Genomic DNA, 21,019 nt, shown 5'->3' with positions numbered 1-21,019 from the left:
CTGGATGTGTGCATGTGGGCGGGGTGGGGAGGGGGAGAGGGCGGGGTGGGAGAAATGCAGAGGGTGGAAGTCCTTCTGTCTGGGGAGAAGCAAGAGCTAGGTTAAGAGCCAGCGTGGAGCCTGGGATAAGATGAAGGGCTGGTTTCAGCTGGGACATCGAGGACTTTTACCTGAGGCTGCAACAAACAAAGGTAGCAGGCCCAGCTAAGCAGCACTGAAGGGGGCAGAGCCCAGAGCAGGTGTACGATTCCACATTTCCACACATCTGCCCCCAACCCCCAGCCCTTGGCCCTATCAAGAGGAAGGAGGCCAGCCCCAATGAGCACCAGTTCTCCCAGCTCCCAGGCCTGGCAGGAGGAAGCATTTTACCTTGCTGCTCTCTGCCTGATTCCTCTGGGCTCTCTGGTATTTATTTCTGAAGGCCCTACTATCTATCTAGCACAGGCCTCCCAAACAAGTGACCCATGCTTTCAGGAGCGCTGCTGAATTTTCTTTTCTCTCATCAGACATATGATAAGAGAATTTACACTCCCCAGGGTGACGGACTTCTGTGCTTCTGAAACTTAGTGGCACATCAGAATCACTTGGGAAGCTTTAAACAATGCCTGGGCCCCACCTCCAGACCTGACAAGTCAGACACACCTAGGCTAAGATCTAGGAATCTGTATTTCTTTTCTTTTCTTTTCTTTTTTTTTTTTTTGGAATCTGTATTTCTTAAAGCTCCCTTGGCCACTGTGATGTTCCGTTTGGGATCCTGAATAGAGAAAGGAATGTGGATTTTGGAATTACACCAACTTGACTTCAGACTTGATCTCTACCTCTTCCTTGCTATGTGACTCTGGGCAAATCCCTTCTGACCGTGTTCCTTTCACCTACAAAAATGGAGAAACACGCCAGGTGAGGTGGCTCACACCTGTAATCCCAGCACTTTGGGAGTCCGAGGCGGGAGGACTGCTTGAGGCCAGGAATTCAAGACCAGCTTGGGCAACGCAGTGAGATCCCATCTCTACAAAAAATTGTTTTATACAAAAGGAAGAATACCACCTACCCTGCTGATTTTAGAGAATTACATAAAGGTATCTGTGGGTTCTCTTGCTTCTTGTTCTTCCTCCCAAATGTGCTCATCGCTACACACACAAACCCGTGCCCTTCAGAAGGGGCACAGCCACAGGTCAGAAGAACCCAACACTTGATGCCCTGAGGGCAGTGACAGGAAGCCTCTGATGGTGCCCCTCCCTCCCCCTGCGGAGTCTGTGAACACTGGAGGCTACATCCTGCAGAGCTGGGTGTAAACTGCTCCATCTTGCAGGCCTGTGGGTGACAAAACAGAGCTACTGGAAGTTTCACTCCCTGCCCTGTTTTACATGACATTGAAGCCTTCGTGGTAACACAGGAGCCCATGGAGCTCCATCTGCCAATGTAAGAATCTAGATCTGTGCGTCTGCTCACAGACGAGTGTGCAGGTGCAAACAGTGGGCTCTGGCCAGGGGAAGGGAGGTGGAGGGCACAGGTCAGCATCACAGGTACACCAGCCCGTACTGCAGGAAAAAACTGCCCATGTTATTGGTGGGTAAAGTCTACCCAGGGAAGGGGCAGGGCAAAGCTAGGGGTGGGGAGGTGGGGAGTGGTGAATGCCACCAAGTCTGGGCAGTTGCAGAAAGTGAGCGGGAGGCCTTGGGCAGACTCCAAGTGTTCAGAGTTCAGTCTGAGATGGCTCTGGGGTCCTTGGCTGATTGGCTGCAAGCTCCTTGGCCACCAAGGAAGGGCAGGAATCAGTCGGGAAGGAACTCAGGGAGCCAGGTCAGGTACTCCTGGGGCCTCACGTCCCTTACCTTACACCAGGGCTGCGAAGGCGGGCAGCGGCTCACGGCCAAGACCAGCACACTCGCCGTGAACTGCATGCGCTCAGTCTTTCCATACCCCCCCCCGCCCCCCCGGTTCCTCGCTGGAGTCCTGGTCAAAGCTCTGTCACAGGCAAAAGATGGTGACATTTGGAGTGCTGGGGGAGGGGGCAAGATGAAGCCTGAACAGTCTGCACAGACTCCAGCCCACCCCATCTCTTTCCCAGCATGGGCTGGAAGAGTCATTGAGAGAAACATGCTGCTCGCCTAGCAGAGGGAGGGGCTGGGGTCTGCCTGCTACTTACGAGCAAGGTAGGGCAGACGCTCAGACACCCTCAACTCCAAGGCGAGGCTTCACATGTTCAACAATTAAACCAGCGACCAGAGCTTGGGGACAAGCCATGTGTCGTGACGGTATCGACGGGGCTGCAGTCTACCGATGCCACGCAGTGGTGGTAGGCAACCGGGCCCCACGAAAGTCCAAAGGGCGGTATGATCCCCACCTCAGTGGTGCCAGGAGGTTCAGAGAGGCCCTGTTCTATCAGTGCCAAGAAGGCGTGGGTGACCAGTTTGGGGGCCCTACCTGCTGGTGCCCGGGGGCTGGGGTGATTCCATCTCCCTGCTGGAGGGTCGGGAGCCGACCCTGTCACGGTGCTACACGAGGCGCACTAGACTGCCTGTGCCAGGGAATGACCCCCATCCGGCGACAGTGCCAAGGCGATCGATCCCACCCGTGTCCCGGCCCTGGGGGATGACCCCCAATGAGTGTCGTGCCGCCGGTGCCAACATCTCCCCGACTCGGTGTCAGTGCCGAAGTGGCCCGGACCGCCGGCGGCGGAAGACTGTCCCCCGCTGCGGGCGCGGTAACCTGCCGGTGCCTCGGTGCCCGCCCCGCCGTTGCCCCGCTCACCTGTGCCCGAAGAGCCGAAGCCCCGGGAAGCGCCGCTTGTTGAGTCGCCGCGGCGGCTTGTCCGGCTCAGGACCAGCGTCGCGCTCGGAGCCGCTGGAAGAGGCGGAAGCCGACTCGGAGTCGCTGCTCCGGGCCTCGGGGCTGCCGTCCCGCGGCTCCATCCGGCCCTAGCCCCGGCCGGCGGCGGGCCCACGGGAGACGCCCATGCCGGGCCGGCGGCCGGGGCTCAGCACGCCCGCTCCGCGCCGCCCGCCACCACCATGGCGCGCGCTCGCTCCGCCCGCCCCGCGCCGCGCGCCCCCGCGCCCCACGCCCAGGTGCCCGGGAAGCGGCTGCCGCCGCCGCTCCAGGAAGTGCCGCCAGCCGCGGCCGCAGGACCCCGCATAGCTGGCCGGGCCGCTGCCTGCCCGTCGCCGAGCACGCCCCCTCGGCCGCGCGGCGGCACCGGGACCGCAGCGCCCTCTGCCGGACGCCCGCCGCGCCGCAGTCAGCCGGGGCGGCCCGAGGGGCGGGGCGAATAATGGGCGGGGCAGCAGGAAAGCCCCGCCCCCATCCCGGCCCGGCCCGCCTGGATGGAACTGAATCTCCCCGCCTGGCACACTCGCGCTGCGCGCACCCAGACGCTGTCTTCCCCCCCATCCCTCCACCACCAAACAACTGCAGGCTCACAAGTGTAGACTCTCGAGGGCTGCTGTCACCACCTCCCCTCCACTCTCACACACCCTGTGCCTTCTCACAGCGGCTCGCAATCTCCACCCATACCCCCTTGGCTCTCCCAAAGCGCACCCAGGAGAGCAAAAGTCACACAGTGCTCCCCAGGCACGCAGAACACACACACCCCTTACACAATTATGCCCACTCATTCCTCAAACGAACTCTTCCCACCCCAGCCTCTCACACTCGTGACCAAAGTCACTTAACAACTCGCACGCACACCAACAAAGAACTGACACGTTTCTCCTACAAAATCATCCTTCCACAGCTATCCACAGTGGTTCTCAACCTTCTCACCCATGCCCAACACATCGCATTTTCCTGACATCATATTCAACAGAACCCATAGATCTCATATGCTACGGGAATCACCTGCGCAGCCCTTCCACACTCACAGATATTCACATAGAAGGACAATAGGTACCACACTCCCATTCACAAGCACACATGCCCACACAGAGCCCACACATCTTTCTCTGCTTGCAAGTTACCCCCAGGACAATGGTTACCGGTTGCCACATCCCTCACATGTATGTATGTGTGTCATACACACATACTCGTATCCAGAAATATATCTCACATGCACACACAAAGACACCCCTAAATGCAGCTGAGGTCATCCCCCTCCAGAAATGAGAGCAATTGGAACCCAAGCAGTCACCTGTGGGGGCACAGCCATTACACACACCTGGGCAGCCTCTAATGGCTCCCGTTGGGCTGATGAAGGGAGGCCAGGAGCTGGAGAGTATGGTCTTCCACCTCCCCAGACCCTACCACCCTGCTGCCCACACCAGCTGCCCACTATTTCTGTGTGCATGCCTCTCTGCCAAGCCACATCCTGTGTCACCTTCACTTTCCTCCTCCCCTCTTGGGTTCTGACAGTCTGTTTTCCAGCCTTCCTCAGCCACAAGCAGCCAATGCTCGGGGCTGTGACCTGAGGGCAAGCCTGTGATTTTGAGGAAGAACCAGCACCCAGAGGCTGAGAACCCTCTCCCAGTTTCCTTCAAGTTTCCTGCAAGTTGGGAGAAGGGCTGATGAGGGAGGTGGGGCTCCAGCCCTCCAGCCAGCAACTGGTGCCAGGGTGGCCAGGAGGAGGACAGATCAATCCCCAAGTAGGCCTGACACCTACCTCTGGGGTACATGGGTCCTTTTGGGGAAGTTTCTCAATGGCTTTTATTCCAAGTTCTGAGAGAAGAGATCAGAGGCAACTGAAGACCCACTGAGTCTCCACGAGGCCTCACAGGTGGGTCAGAAATCTCTGGGATCCAGTGCCACACTCCTGGCGGGGGTCCTCTTCCCAGATCCCCGGACTGCTAGCTTGCTCAACTCCTGGCCTCTCTCGAGATTGGTCCCCCTACGCAGTCCAGACACCAGAGCTCCCTGCACCCTGCCGATAACTCAATAATTCTTTTGCCCTGCTCTGCGCCTCCGCAGAGTGCTGGATGAAGGATGGGTGACCCTACTTTTGCCACCCCTGCATCTCAGATAAAAGGCTCATAGAGGGACAGAGTTCCCCATGCCCACCCCTAGGCCACCCCTTGTACCTACTGTGTCTGGGTTGCCTCGGCTGGGATCTGTGGCACGTCCCAGGAGCGGTAGCGCCACATCTGCCTCAGTGCCCCCGGCCGATCCCCTTCTTCTGTCCCCAGCGCCTCCACCGAGCCCAGAGCTGAGGCCTCATTGCAACTTTCCCCGGCACTCTGGCCAGCCCCCTGTGCGCTCATCCTGCCCAGCGACTCTCTTCCTCTTTCGGCACTTCCTGACGGGGGTGGGGTGGGGGGGCCCTGCTAGAGGCCGCTGGCCGCCCGAGCTGAGGACCACAGGCTTGAGGCTCATAGGCGCCTTCCGCTAGCTGGGGCCAGCTGCCGCGAAGAGCTGCATGGGAAGGCAAGGGGCAGGTGGGGACAAGCCCAGCCCAGCAGCCAGGAGGCAGCCATGGGGCTTGCTTGGGCTGGAATCTGCACCTGGGCTCCTGTCTGGTCTTCCTCTCCATTTAACCTCTCCAATTTCACCTCTTGGTCCTGCTGAGGTCTCCCACTTTATGACAACCACTGGGTACAGTGGCTGGGCGTACTCTCTCCCTAGCAATTCTGTGTGCAATGTACCATCTTACACAGCGCTGGGCACACAGGATGGTGTAGTGAAATGAACAACAAGGATGGAGCCTGGAGAAACGAGCTTGTGTCCTGTTTCTGCCTCTTATCAGCTCTGTGTGGCCTGGATCCGATCATAAACATGTCTGAGTCCTCTAAATCACCTTTGGGACAAGGCAGGCTATAAATAAACTTATGAATACATGTGTCAGGGAGCTTTTCTGAGCCTCAGTTTTCTCATCTGTAAAATGGAGTAATGGGCTGGGCACAGTGGCTCACACCTGTAATCCCAGCACTTTGGGAGGCTGAGGCAGGAGAATCATCTGAGGTCAGGAGTTCGAGACCAGCCTGGTCAACATGGTGAAACCCCCATCTCTACAAAACATACAAAAATTAGCTGGGCATAGCGGTGGCCACCTGTAATCCCAGCTACTAGAGAAGCTGAGACAGGAGAATCACTTGAACCCAGGAGGTGGAGGGTGCAGTGAGCTGAGATCATGCCATTGCACTCCAGCCTAGGTGACAACAAAACTCTGTTAAAAAAAAAAAAAAAAGGAGTAATAATTGAGCTAATGGTGTTATCTGAGGAATACAGACGAGATAGGAGGGTTTACAAATTAATTCATTCACTAAATACTTACGGAATGCCTCTGTGCATCAGGTACCATAGCGGAGAGCATAGCTCTAAGCAGGGAAGCAGGGCTCCATCCTCACAGGTCTTAGATTCTAGTGGGGAAGACATTCCGGAAACAATCTACATATGATATAATGTCTGTTAACAAGATGTGCCATAAACATTGGGAGGCCAAGGTAGGAGGATCACTTGAGATCAGGAGTTTGAGACTAGCCTGGCCAACATGGTGAAACCCTGTGTCTATTAAAGGTACAAAAATTAGCTGGGTGTGGTGGTGGGCACCTGTTATCATAGCTACTTGGGGGGCTGAGGCAGGAGAATCGTTTGAATTCGGGAGGCGGAGGTTGCAGTGAGCTGAAATCACACTACTGCATTCCAGCCTGGGTGGCAAAGTGAGACTCCGTCTCAAAAAAAAAAAAAAAAAAAAAAAAAAGCTGGGTGTGGTTATGCCTGTGAGCACTTTGGGAGGCTGAGGCAGATGGATCACCAGGTCAGGAGTTCGAGACCAGCCTGGCCAAGATGGTGAAACTCCCTCTCCACTAAAAATACAAAAAAATGAGCCAGATGTGGTAGTGGGTTCCTGTAATCCCAGCTACTTGGGAGGCTGAGACAGGAGAATCGCTTGAACACAGGAGGCAGAGGTTGCAGTGAGCTGAGATCGTACCACTGCACTCCAGCCTGGTGACAGACCAAGATTCCATCTCCCCCACCCCCCCAAAAAAGTGCTAGAAAGGAAAATGAAGCCAAAAGCAACGGAGGAGAGTAATGAGAGTGATGATGGGGAGTGCTACTTAGGCAGGGAAGTCATGGAGGGCCTCTCTGGGGAGGCGACATTTGAGAGCGTGTGTGACTTAACTGGGAGAATGGCATTCTAGGTGGAAGTAGAGACAGAGCAAAGGCATGGAACAAGGAATGTACTTGTGTCTGGAGAACAGCAAAAAGGCCAGCGTGGCCAGAGATCAGGGAACCAGGGGGAATTAGTTAGGAGCTGGAGAGATCTCCAGAGGCCGAACTGGGCTGGAGTTCGAGGCCACCGTGAGGATTTGGGAAATAAACGGTAGGGCATACATTCACTCTTTATTCCTAGGACTGGTTCTAGGAAGGAAATTGTACCTTCCTCAAGCATTCTTTAATCACTCTGCTTTATAACTAATTCTTTTTTTTTTTTTTTTTTGAGAGAGAGTCGCTCTGTCGCCAGGCACAGGCTGGAGTGCAGTGGCGTGATCTCGGCTCACTGCAACCTCCCCCCTCCCCTGGGTTCAAGCAATTCTCCTGCCTCAGCCTCCCTAGTAGCTGGGACTACAGGCGTGTACCACCACGCCCAGCTAATTTTTGAATTTTTAGTAGAAACAGGGTTTCACCATGTTGAACTAATTCTTTAGTTGTGTGTTTACTACTGTGAATTTCTCAAGGACAGAAACAGCATCAGTTCAGTTCAATAAACATTTATGCTACAGAACCCTTCACGTTGCCATCCCGACTCTTACAAACCTCCATCTGGTGCTATAATCACCTTTGTGTCCTTCATGACGAGAACATAATATTTTTCAATAAATATTTGTTTAATAAATACCTGCTGCTGGGCACAGTGGTTCACGTCTGTAATCCCAACACTTTGGGAGGCCAAGGCAGTTGGATCACTTGAGGTCAGGAGTTTAAGACCAGCTTGATCAACATAGTGAAACCCTGTCTGTACTAAATATACAAAAATTAGCCGGGCATGGTGGCGGGTGCCTGTAATCTCAGCTACTCCGGAGGCTGAGGCAGCAGTATCACTTGAACTCAGGAGGGGGAGGTTGCAGTGAGTCGAGATCGTGCCATTGCCCTCCAACCTGGGTGACAGCGAAACCCAGTCTCAAAATAAAAATAAATGCATGCTATATAATGAATAATTAATACTCAGTAATCACAAGATAATGGCTAATATTTCCTGAACATTTCTGTGCCAGAAATCTTACTGAATATTTAATGTAGCTCTTTGAATCCTCTTAATAACTCTAAGAGGTAGACCTTGTTATTTTCCTCCTTTTTTTTTTTTTTTTGACCGAGCCTCACTCTGTCATCGCCCAGGCTACAGTGCATTGGTGCAATTGAGGCTTACTGCATCCTCTGCTTCCCAGGTTCAAGGGATTCTCGTGCCTTAGCCTCTCCAGCAGCTGGGATTACAGGTGTACGCCACCATGCCTGGCTAATTTTTGTATTTTTAGTAGAGACGGGGTTGTACCATGTTGACCAGGCTGGTCTTGAACTCCTGACCTCATGTGATCTGCCTGGCTCGGCCTCCCAAAGTGCTGGGATTACAGGCGTGAGCCACCGTGCCCGGCTTTATTTTCCTCCTTTTACAGACGGGGAAATCAAAGCACAGAGCTGCTAAGCTTACCTGCCTGAGATCACCCAGCTGGTAGGAGGTGGAAGCTAGACTCTAGCCCCAGAATCTGTGCCCTTAAATAAAACATCCTATTGCTCCTCTGAGGTAGGGGATATGGCTAAGTAATGCCCCCGAGGCTCAGTCCCCACTTTCCCACAGTTTTTCTTCCAACCATTATCTCTGAATGCCTCAAGATGGGTCCTATATGCTGTGGCCTAATCGGAGACTCTGCCAACCAGGCCAAGGTCTGTTCTGGAAGGAGCCTGTGCAGGGCCCTGTCTTCCTCTTGCAGGCATTTTGCAAGTAGCTTGAGCAGTTAAACAGAGGAAATGAGGCTGGGCTTGTTTTCCATCGGAGGCGTCTGGCAGCCCTGGAGCAGCAGAGAGCAGGAAATGGGGCTCCTGGAGGGGAAGCAGGCAGGCTGGAGGCTTCGAGAAGCAGGGCAGTCCTGACTGTGGGACTCGGGCTACCTTGATCTTGCACTCCTGGGCGCTGTCAGCGTCATCTCTGCTTTCCAGGTGCGGTGGAGAGCACAAGGCTGGAAGGGACAGGTGCATGGGAGTAGGGAGGATGCCCTTGGCAGTTCCTAGGACAACATGTGCCAGCCCTGGGAAGCTGGGGACCCCTCAGAATCCACCCAGGTACACACAGGAAGAAGAATCTGGGTAAGAAAATTATTCTGGGCTTTGTGGAGGCCCCAGAGGATGGTGTTCTACTTTCTGTGGCCTGGATGAGCAAGTGGGAGCTGGGGAAAAGAAATGTACCAGGACACTGAGCACTCAACCCACGACCTGGGCATCCTCTGCTCTCAAAACTCTCCCAGCCAGCCTCCTTGGCCTGACCTTCGTGGCTCTTTATGCTCTCTGGTCGTCTTGCTTTTCTGCCTCTCTGTCCAGGCTTTCCCTGCAGAGATTTTCTCTCAGCTCACACCAAGCTGATGCCTGCTTCAAAGTAGGTGCTAAATAAACCCCCCACCTCCCCCTCTTCACATTCCCTTCACTTGTGGCCTTGACCCCTGCCATTCCCTTTGCCTGTGCTGCTCCCCTAGCCCTTCTTTCCTGAGTATTTGGCCAATCACATTCTCCATCCTTCAGACCCAGCTCAAGCAGCCAGAGCGGGAAGGCAGAAAGAGCCCCAGACACTGAGTTCATTGGTTCACACTGCTGCCCTTGCTGCGTGACTGTGGGCCACTCGTTACCCTCTCTGGGTTGGATCAGATGATTTCTAAGATCTCCTTTAGGGCTGGGCGCGGTGGCTCAAGCCTGTAATCCCAGCACTTTGGGAGGCCGAGGTGGGTGGATCACGAGGTCAAAAGATCGAGACCATCCTGGTCAACATGGTGAAACCCCGTCTCTACTAAAAATACAAAAAGTTAGCTGGGCATGGTGGTGCGTGCCTGTAATCCCAGCTACTCAGGAGGCTGAGGCAGGAGAATTGCTTGAACCCAGGAGGCGGAGGTTGCAGTGAGCTGAGATCGCGCCATTGCACTCCAACCTGGGTAACAAGAGCAAAAAAACTCCGTCTCAAAAAAAAAAAAAAAAAAAAAAAAAAAGATCCCCTTTAGATCTGACAGTTTCATTTGAATTTTCTTTCCTGATTTCCAAGTTTTTGCTCACTCATTTCTTTATTCATTTGTATGACAAATATTTCAGAAATATCTACCAAGCGTCAAACCCTACTCCTGACTGAGCTGGCATCTCACCCCACCTGCTCGTCCTTCGCCTATGATGCTCATTTTTCTTTTTTTTTTGAGACGGAGTTTTGCTCTTGTTACCCAGGCTGGAGTGCAATGGCGTGATCTCGGCTCACCGCAACCTCTGTTTCATGGGCTCAAGCAATTCTCCTGCCTCAGCCTCCCTAGTAGCTGGGACTACAGGCATGCGCCACCATGCCCAGCTATGATGCTCATTTTTGTTCCCAATGGTAATGCTGTATCATTTGGTTTTTTGTGCACATTAGTCGCTTCCTTACAAGATTCTTGAACCCTGGCCAGGCACAATGGCTCACGCCTGTAACCCCAGCACTTTGGGAGGCCACGGCAGGCGGATCACCTGAGGTCGGGAGTTTGAGACCAGCCTGGCCAACATGGAGAAACCCCGTCTCTGCTCAAAATACAAAATTAGCTGGGTGTGGTGACGCGTGCCTGTAATCCCAGCTACTCGGGAGGCTGAGGCAGGAGAATCACTTGAACCCGGGAGGCGGAGGTTGTGCTGAGCCAAGATCACCCCATTGCACTCCAGACTGGGCAACAAAAGTGAAATTTCATCTCAAAAAAAAAAAAAAAAAAAAAAGATTCTTGAACCCTGTGCTGTTCCTAGCTCAGTGCTGGGTACACGAGTCTGTGCTCAGTGACTTCCTTTGGAAGTTGCCACGGGTTGAACATAGGTGTTTAGAAGAGGGAGGGAGACTGGCTTCTTGTTTGCATAAGTGGCCATAGGGTTTTTTTGTTTTGTTTTTTGTTTTCTTGAGACAGAGCCTTGCTGATGCCCTGGCTGGAGTGCAGTGGCATGATCTCAGCTCATTGCAACCTCCACCTCTTGGATTTAAGCGATTCTCCTGCCTCAGCCTCCTAAACAGCTGGGACTACAAGCATGTGCCACCACATCCAGCTAGGTTTTGTATTTTTAGTAGAGACAGGGTTTCACCATGTTGCCCAGGCTGGTCTTGATCTCCTGGCCTCAAGTGATCCTCCTGCCTTGGCCTTCCAACATGCTGGGATTATAGGCATGAGCCACCCACCATGCCTGTCCTACAAGGTTTTTGAAGTCTAACTGCCTGCCTCCCAAGCAGCTATGCCTGTGATCCGGGTACCTGCTGAAGCCTTTGGGAGCAACCCAGAGCCTGGGCTCCCCTGCTGATCACTGGCCCCTGCCCAGGAGCTGAGCCTCTGCCCCCATAGAGGAGACAGATATGTCTGAGCTGGGCTGCAGGTGCTGCTGGCTAGCGACAGATGGAAATTTGATTAGGTTCCTTCTGGGCAGCTTCATGAAAGTCAAGAGCAGGAGGAAACCTGGAGGAGGGGCTGGAGACCTTCTCCCGCTGAGGCAAGAGAGCTGCACGCACAGCACTGGCAGCCCAGCAGCCAAAGGTGGTCCTTCAAACCACCATCTCTCTCTCTCTCTCTCTCTCTCTTTTTTCTCCCTCTGTCGCAGGCTGGAGTGCAATAGCATGATCTCAGCTCACCGCAAACTCCGCCTCCCAGGTTCAAGCAATTCTCCTGCCTCAGCCTCCTGAGTAGCTGGGACTACAAGTGCCCGCCACCATGCCCAGCTAACTTTTGTATTTTTAGGAGAGATGGGGTTTTGCCATATTGGCAAGGCTGGTCTCAGACTCCTGACCTCCTGATCGCCCGCCTCGGCCTCCCAAAGTGCTGGGATTACAGGAGTGAATCATCGCACCTGGCCCAAACCTCCAAGTCTCTTGGAAGCTGTCCTTTGGCACCTCCAAAGTTCCTGGGTTGGAGGTGAGCAAGGAGCCTGCACAGCTCTCCCTTTACTCTGGGTCAGCGGCATCTGCTCTAAAGTTTCCATCTGTCCCCAGCCTGGACTACACCAACCCCCCACAACAGGGTCATTGTCTCTCCTTCCCTCCAAGCCTCCCACCCCCATCTGTAGGGTCATGAGCCCTGACTGCGTAGCTCCCTTCCAGCCCCCTTACTGCCCATCCTATGATCCCACCCAGGGATATGTGCACTTTGTACAGGGCCGAAAGCAAAGATCCTTAAGGATGAAAAGTCTAGACCCTTGCAAGCCTGACAGAGTGAAAAGGCTTTGGAGAGAAACAGATGTCAGTCTGGATCCTGGCCCCACCAGTTCCTGACTCTGCGATCTTAACACATGACTTAACTTCTGCAAATCTTAGTTCTTCGTTTGTAAGCTGCAGCCCAGTGGCCCCCAAGGCCCTGCCTACTCTGCGATCTCTGATTAGCCTTCCTTTCTAGGCATCTGTAGGCTGAGAGCCCTGGTCAATCACGCCGGAGCCCTGCAGAAGCCTGGAGTCCAGTCCCAGTTCCTTCCCCACTCTCTTTGTATGTCATTGAAGAGAGGTCTTCCCCAGTTCGTACTAACCCTTGTCCCTGGCACCCTGGACCCCGGAGGAGCCTTTCTGAATACTCTGAAAGGCACAAACTGACGTACAAATGAGACTTCACTCCAGGCTTCCCCATGCTCTGTCCACAGGCCACTAAATAACGTCTTCAAATGCCGTTGATCAAACTGGCCTTCCCAGGTTCCCTCCAAAATGCCCAAGTGGCTGTGCCCCTTAGTCCAGGGACTGGGGGACATGGGCTGCTGGGGGCATATGCCAAGCTCCTTGTGCCAAAATGGGGTCGGTAAGACCCCGATCCCTGCACGTTGGCTTTCGGGACAGTGTGGCACTTTACTTCTCTGGCCTTTGACTCACTAGTCAGCAAGAACGGCAGGTCCCGGAGGGGAGGGAAGGAGTTCCGGGCTGGGCCTGGGCCCCGCCCTTCCCAAAGGAAAGAAAAGGGATGGACCCCAGGCTTCCTCTGGCCTTGGTCCCCTCCCCCTGCTCAGCTCAGCTCTCTGCCCCTGGTTTTGCATTGTTAATTCAGGACAGAAAGTGATCTCCGGCAGCTCGTTGCTTTCTCCTGTTGCTATTTAAATTACAAATCGGCCCCATCTCCCAGTCACTCTTGGGTTATTTTTAGCTTCTGGTAAATAGCCGCAGGGAGAGTTGGATCAGGTGCCCCTCCCTCGAGGAGCTGTGGACCCGCAGCAGCGTGCCCACCGCAGGGGGCACTCTCCTCTGCCAGTTGTTCCCCAGTCCCTGCCCCCAGCCCCTCAGCAGGGGTGGAGGAGGGGGAGGACCGTCGGCCGGGACAGGCGCGCATGCTCAGCCCTTGCTTTCAGTCTCTGTTAAACTTTGCCACCCGTGGGTCCCACCACCCTCTGTGGCTCAGGGCCGGCCTCCATCTCCATGCCTCACTGGGCCTCCGGAACCCACGATGGAGGTCCGGCTACACCAGATGAGCGCTCTAACTTGTTTTACCCCTACTCTGAGTCAGGAACTTGACATCTCATATCTCTTGAACCTTCCTCACCACATTCTTGACGTGGTATTATTGTTCCCATTTTCCATGTGAGGAAACAGGGTCAAAAGTGAAAGCCTCTTACCCAATTAGGAAGGGGCAGGGCTGGAATTCGAACCCAGGTCTCTCTGACCCGGAAGCCTGCGTGGGTGGGTGTTGCATGGCCTCTCTCGGAGGGATGCGGGCGCCACAGTCTCCCCCACCCCGGCCCCCCCCATGCTCAGGTCCATCCAGATGCCTCAGTTCTGGTTTCCCACGAGCTTGTCCTGTCTCACCTACTGGATCGGGACCACATCCAGCCTCCTGCCTGTTTTTGTAGGGCCCAGGAACTAAGAATGTCCAGGCTGGAGTAAAGTGGCACGATCTCAGCTCACTGCAACCCCAGGGTTCAAGCGATTCTCCTGCCTCAGCCTCCAGAGTAGCTGGGATTACAGATGCACACCACCACGCCCAGCTAATTTTTGTGTTTTTAGTAGAGATGGGGTTTCACCATGTTGGCCAGGCTAGTCTTGAACTCCTGAGCTCAGGTGATCCACCCGCCTTGGCCTCCCAAAGCACTGAGATGACAGGCCTGAGCCACCACACCCTGTAAAAATGCTTCTTACATTTTTAAATGAGCGGGGGAAAAGCAAAAGAATGGTATTGTGTTGCTGGAAATTCTGTGAAATGTGAAGTTCAGTGTCTATGAATAAAGTTTTACCAGAACCCTGGCCACTCATTCATTTACATGTTGTCTGTGACTGCTTTTGCGCCACAATGGCGGAGTCAAGTGTCCTGCAAAGCCTGAGGTATTTACTGTCTCACCCTGCTTGGAGGGGTGGGGGGGTCATACTTTTGTTAAAGGAAGAGACTGTGTCCCATATTTCCATCTCAGGCAGTGCTTGGCCCAGGCCCAGAACGCCAAGTAGAGGCACTGGCTCTTCTTGGAGACCCTTCTGGGGCCAAAACAGAACTCAGCACAGAGAAGCCGTCCGCCAGCCACATCCCAATGAGTCATCTCACACTGGACACCCCCTCCCTCCACATTTTTTTTTTTTTTTTTGAGACGGAGTCTCGAACTATTGCCAGGCTGGAGTGCAGTGGTGCAACCTTGGCTCAGTGCAACCTCCGCCTCCCAGGCTCAAGTGATTCTTCTGCCTCAGCCTCCCAAGTAGCTGGGACTACAGGCATGCGCCACCATGCCGAGCTAAATTTAGTATTTTTTTCTTTTTTTTTTTTATAATATATTTTTCTTTTTTTAAATATAAAGACAGGGTTTCACCATGTTGGTCAGGCTAGTCTTGGACTCCCAACCTCAGGTGATCCGCCCGCCTTGGCCTCCAAAGTGCTTGGACTACAGGCATGAGCCACCATGCCCAGCCTAAATTTTGTATTTTTAATACAGAGGGGGTTTCACCCTGTTGGTCAGGATGGTCTTGATCCCTTGACCTTGTGATCCGCCTCTACCAAAAATACACAAATTAGCCAAGCGTGGTGGCAGGTGCCTGCAGTCCCAGCTATTTGGGAGGCTGAGGCAGGAGAATTGCTTGAACCCGGAAGTGGTGGTTGCACGATCATGCCACTGCACTCCAGCCTGGGTGACAGAGCTAGACTCCATCTCAAAAAAAAAAAAAAAAAAAAAAAAAAAAAATCAATTTTAAAAGAGACCCCTAGGTGATCCAGTTTGGAAACCACCGAGCTTAATTCTGGAGTTCCAAATCCTGCATCTTTGAACTGATCCTTTCATATCAAGCTCATCATCTCTTGATCTCTTGCCCCACTCTGGCTTTGCCTAGCTGGAGCCTGCTCTCCCATGGTCTTTTGAGCCAATCCTGATCATTTAGAATGAGAGTTACTTTTCCTTCCCTCCAGATGGAGATGCACTATGTCGGGCGCTACTGCCCTGCCCCCTGGTTTTTTTTAGAGACAGAATCTTGTTCTGTCTCCCCTCCTCCACTGCAGTGGCGCAATCGTGGCTCACTGCAGCCTTGAATTCTTGGGTTTAAGCAATCCTCCCACCTCAACCTTCTGAGTAGCTGGGACTACAGACACATGGAACCATGACCGGCTAATTTAAAAAAAAAAAAACACCTTCTGTAGAGGCCTGGAGAAGTGGCTCATGCTTGTGACCCCAGCACTTTGGGAGGCCAAGGTGGGTGAATTGCTTGAGCCCAGGAGTTCGAGACCAGCCTGGCAACATGGTGAAACCCTGTCTCTACAAAAAATACAAAAAGTTATCCAGGCATGGTAGTGTGTTCCTGTAGTCCCAGCTATTCAGGAGGCTGAGGTGGGAGGATCACCCATGATCATGATACTGCACTCCGGCCTGGATGACAGAATGAGACCCTGTCTCTAAAGGAAAAAAAAAAAAAAATTTTTTTTTTTTTTTTTTTTTAAAGACAAGGTCTCACTGCATCACTCAGGCTGGTCCCAAATTATATGTGTGTGTACATATCCTCCTGCCTTGGCCTCCGAAAGTGCTGGGATTACAGGCATGAGTCACTGTGCCTGGGCCTGCCCTGCCCTTTTATGACTTATTGGAAACCAGGACCCATTTAAACCAAACAAGGACCTACCCCATTCATGTTCTTCCCTTGCCTACTTTCCTGCCTTCCTGCCCTTCCCCCTCCCCTGCCTTTCCAGGTGTCTGAGTTTCTGCGGGCACACACCTGCCATCTCTCCATCCACCTAACGAAGCTGCCAGGCTTGCTTCCAGCCCTTGCTCCCTCTGGGAGGCGAAGGAAACCTATTTCTGAGAAGCCCCCACACACCCCTGGAAGCTTCTAGTGTCTTGCCAAAGCCCCCCGTCCTCACTTACGTCAGAAGCAGCCAGGCCTTCAGCCTGCTTCCGCTTCCACTCCTCGCCCTCAGATTTTTTTTGCCCCCGCATTTCTGTCTAAAAGCCTTTTCGCTCTGGGAAGGGCTTTCAAATGCTTTTCTTAGCAACTCCTCACAGCAGGGTGGGAGGTTTAGCTGCCAGCCGGAGCTGCACGGAACTGTGGCACGTGGAGAAGAGCCACCATGGGCCTGAGCTCCTGCCAGCACCCTCAGCCACCACCCCCCCCCGCCGGCCCCCCCAACCAAGGCAGCCACAGCCCACTCAGGACAGCAGCCACAAGGGAGGGCTTAGCCGGAGAGCACGGCTTGTTCCCCTGGGGTCCCCTGGGCCTGGAAGGACCTCTGGCTCTTTCCCAGGGCATGTCTATCTGTCCTCTACCCGGGGGCTCTCCTTGCCTCGATGCCTTGTCCGGCTCTGAGACCAAGACTGGGTTCTTGGATTAACCCCGGGGAGTGGGGAGGTGCCCTCTCCCTCTCATCTGTCCAGGGGTGACCGTGGAGTTCACCCTGGTACTGTCTTCTGCTGCCCTCACACAGGTAATGTGGAGGCAGGGGTGGGGGGGACCTCAGTGGGATTACCTGGTATCCTTGGTGATTACAGGTTCCAAGTTGTTTGGGTTGCAGAGGGGCCTCCATTCTGGGGCCACCCTGGGGAATCCCAGCCCTTGCCGCTGTGTGTGCGCGTGTGTGTGTGTGTGTGTGTGTGTGCACCTGCGCAACATTTTCCATCTCATCCCTTTCATTATTCATTTATTTATTTATTTATTTTTGAGATGGAGTCTCGCGGTGTCACCCAGGCTGGAGTGCAGTGGTTCAATCTCATCTCACTGCAACCTCCTGGTTTCAAGCGATTCTCCTGCCTCAGCCTCCCGAGTAGCTGGGATTACAGGCATGTACCACCACGCCCAGCTAATTTTTTGTATTTTTAGTAGAGACAGGGTTTCACCATGTTGGCCAGGCTGGTCTTGAACTCCTGACCTTGTGATTCCCCTGTCTCCCAAAGTGAGCCACTGTGCCTGGCAGACCTTTAATTATTCTTTGCTCCCTGCCTCCTAAGCCTCTACTCCACTCTGGCTTCCATTTGTGATTAGTCTCTGACCCACAGCCAAGGCAAATCTTGGGGTCATCCCCTTATGTTAAGAACTGAGGCCCAGAGAGAGATATTATCCAGCTCAAGGACACACAGCCAGTCTCCGGCAGAATTGAGAGTAGAAACCAGGTCTTCTGACTCTTAGGCCAACATTTCCCCCAGGAGTCTCCATTCTTTGCTGCACCCCCTGTGAATCCTTCTGCACTTTCTCCTGCCCCAGGGGGACTTTCAGGAGGCTCCTCTGTCTACATCCAGAGGCATGAGATGGATGACGCACTCCCCTGGGCGTGGTGTTCTGGAAGAACTTGGTAATGGAGCCTAGTGTACTCACGACTTCTCGTATACCCTGGAAGGTGGAGGTAGGGCCCATGGGAACCTAGCCTGCTTCCCATTTTCTCTGAGCATCTCACTTCTTGGAAAGTCCCCTCCCCTTCTCTCCTTTCCTCCCGCAAGTGATGGAGACCTGATGGCCCCAGGGCCATTAAGAATCCTGGGGCCTTTCAAGCTCCTGGGGTTGGGCAAGTTTGTTTGTTATTTGTAAAATTGAGAGGGAGTCTTGCTCTGTGGCCCAGGCTGGAGTACAGTGGCGAGATCTCGGCTCACTGCAACCTCCACTTCCCAGGGTCAGGTAATTTTCTGCGTTAGCCTCTCGAATAGCTGGGGTTACAGATGCCCGCCACTACACCCAGCTAATATTTGTATTTTTAGTAGAGACAGGGTTTCACCATCTTGGCCAAGCTGGTCTTGAACTCCTCACCTCATGATCCACCCACCTCGGCTTCTCAAAGTGCTGAGATTACAGGCATGAGCCACCACGCCCAGCCGGCTGGGCAAGTTTTACGAAAGGTCTTCTCAGAGAACCAGGGCAGCCTCAGACTGTCCCAAACTCCCCATGGTTGTAAGCGGACAGGGAGCTTGTCCTCTCCAACCAGGCGATGGCTCTTAAGGACTGCAGCTGCCCCAGTGGTCCTGCTGGACTCTCCAGAGGAGGTCACTCTGGGCCAGGGGCTTGAGAGGGGCAGCAAGTCCAAGTTGAGGCTGTGGTTTGGGAGAGGAAGAAGAAGGTTAAGGTGTGTACTGGGCTGTCCCGGCTCCAACTTCTGTGTAACTTTCCCATCCTTGCTTTGAAAGACGGTCCTCCCTCATTAACTTCCTACCCCAGGTCATCAAAATGACCTCTGGGGTCCACTCCGAAATGACCTGTGGGCAGAGGTGGCAGGCTAAGGGACTCTGACACTGGCAGAAGTCAGTTGAATTAAGATGTTGGGTGGGGAGGTTCCGTCTGTCCCTGGAGGTTGCCAGCCAGGGCCTGCTGTGGCACGGGGTTCAGGAGGGAATTCCCTTCCCCATCACGGGCCGTAGGGGTTCCCGCGTGACGAGTCTGTGCCAAGCACAGACTCAGCTGAAGGGAAAGCTCAGGGTAGACCTGTTGAATGAAGAGGGGGTTCCTCTGTCCCCCAGAAGGGCCAGGGGGCATCTCCTGGCTCTCCCCAGCAGATAGAGGTTTCTAAGAACAATGTTTGGCTATTTCGTCTCCTCAGCGCCTGGCACACAGTTCCCTCGGCCCCTGCCTATTGAATGAATAGGGCTTTCACGGTTCCTGCAGAGAAGGAGTCCCAGAAGCTTCCTCCTTCCCGCTGGACACCAAAGGCAGAGAACCCTCGGTAGTCATCTCTAAACTCCCAGCGCCAGGCAGGCGGCGGGCGCACCATAAACGCTTTTGCAATGACGCCTGAAGAGGGGTGGTCCCAATCGCCGCGCTCCCCTCTGCCCGTGTCCTCCTTACCTGTAAGACACCTGCTTTCGTAGGTGCAGCTGGCGGAACCGCTCTTCCACCGGGGGCGCAGCGGCCGTGCCCCGGGGGCCCTCGGGCCAGGACTGCGCGACCTGGGCCTCCTCCCCGCGCCGGCAGCGCCGCCGCACCACCTCCTCCTCGGCCGCCCGGCCGCCGCCAGCCCAGTCCCCGCGCTGCCCTCCGCCGCCGGGCCCCTCAGCCATCGCGCGGCCGCCCTCCGCCCGCGGCTCCCGAGGCCTTTCGGGGCGCCCAGCTCAAGTTCGAGTCTCCGGTTCGCCCGGGCCGGGGGCGCGAGGCAGGGAGGGAGGGAAGCGCCGGGTCCCGCAGGTCCCTAGCGACGCCGGCACTCAGACGACAGGAGATGCTGGGCGCTGCGCCTGGGCGAGGCCGGCCGGGGTCCTCCTGCGCCCCTGGGGGGCGGGGGTCCTCGGCTGGAGTCGGGGAGCTGCGCTCTGCGCGCCGCGGCGCCCCCCGGACGGCTGGAGCGGAGCCGGAGCCCGGGTGGAGAGCGAGCCCCTGCAGCTGCCGCCGCTGCCGCACACCCGAGTGTCACCTTAGAGACACTCGCCAGCCGGTGGGGTCCGGGGGAAGGGCGCCGCCCAGCCCAGCCCGCCCGCACTGGGCACGGAGGGAGCCAGCCCGGCCCAGCCCACCACCGGCAGGAACCCAGGTCAGGGCGAAAGGCTCCGCGGTGTGGGGCGCCTTCTGCGGCCACCTCTGCGCCCCAGCCCCAGTCCCTGTGCCGGCCGTTCTGCAGCTGCCAATCATCACCCCGCCGCCTGTCACTCAGCTGCTGTGATGTGTCCCCCCAACCCCCACCGCTGCCTAGTCCCTCGCTTTCGGGCTTAGGCAGTCGCCGCTGCAGCTGGCAGGTTTGGAGCGGGGGCGTGCAGAAGCGGTGACAGCAGCCAACTTTAACCCCGTCGGCGCCACCGGAATTTAGAGACCCAACTGGATTGGGGGAAGGGGCACAGGAGAGGGAACTTGCCCAGGGATGCCTTTAATTTGGGGATAGACCCGATGGCGGGTAACACTACCTTCAGGCCTAGAGCTCTTCTGGACCTGCCTGGAGAGGGCCCCAAAGTGGGGGGTGTCTCCTCAAGGAAGGGAGGCTTCCTAGGACCTGAATTCCTGAGGCTTCAGGGCCAGGGTCTCCCAGATTTAATCAGCCTGCTGGGTCAGAAGAGGCTGATGAGACGGGAGAAGCCAGCTCCGAAAGGAAAGACTGGAGTTCTCCTTGGGGTTCATCTTGGACCCCGGCTCTTCTTTCCCTCCAAAGCCCGGTGGTTCGTCCTTGCACCACCTCCTCTTGCCGTTGAAGTGTTCATCAGGTGAACCCTCCATCTGGACTACAGTGGGACCCTGGTGAACTTCTCTGATGGAATACCTCTTCATGGCCCCAGACTCATCTCTCTGGCCATAGCATCTACTCTTCTTCCGTATGCCTACACTTTAGCCTGGCACTCAAGGCCTGCCTTGATCTTCCCCCATCTTACAGTCCAATCCCATCCGTTTTCTCCCACTCATTTATGCTCCTTATTATGGGAACTTGCATCAGACCGGTACAGCATCATTTAGGTTGTCCCCTCCATCTGAAATCTTCTATTGATCTATTTCAAATTCTGAGGCTCTGCTCAAAAGCCTCCTCTTTCAGGAAGTCTCCCTGGGTGGCTCCAGCGAATGGACCCTCTCTTCACTCCCAGACCC

The 21,019-nt window shown here is 54.9% G+C and overlaps 1 protein-coding gene across 8 annotated transcripts in view; it reads right to left on the bottom strand.

The window, feature by feature from the left end:
* DGKZ (diacylglycerol kinase zeta) overlaps positions 1-20,108 on the bottom strand; it is a 48,441-nt gene extending 28,333 nt beyond the window's left edge. For 2 of the 8 annotated variants that reach the window (XM_039470483.2, XM_010333910.3), the window contains exon 1: positions 5,014-5,204. In XM_039470483.2, the coding sequence (XP_039326417.1) occupies positions 5,014-5,189 (176 nt within the window). In that variant the 5' untranslated portion in view covers positions 5,190-5,204. Of the gene's footprint in view, positions 1-2,751; positions 3,176-5,013; positions 5,205-6,199; positions 6,232-19,303 lie in introns of those variants that run through there. The other 6 variants (XM_039470488.2, XM_039470489.2, XM_039470480.2 and 3 more) reach the window with 5 other exon arrangements.
* Positions 20,109-21,019: the final 911 nt, after the last annotated feature.

The sequence above is a fragment of the Saimiri boliviensis genome, chromosome 6 (genome assembly GCF_048565385.1).
Source record: "Saimiri boliviensis isolate mSaiBol1 chromosome 6, mSaiBol1.pri, whole genome shotgun sequence".
NCBI classification, from domain to species: Eukaryota; Metazoa; Chordata; class Mammalia; order Primates; family Cebidae; genus Saimiri; species Saimiri boliviensis.
This window is presented reverse-complemented; position numbering and strand designations above follow the sequence as displayed.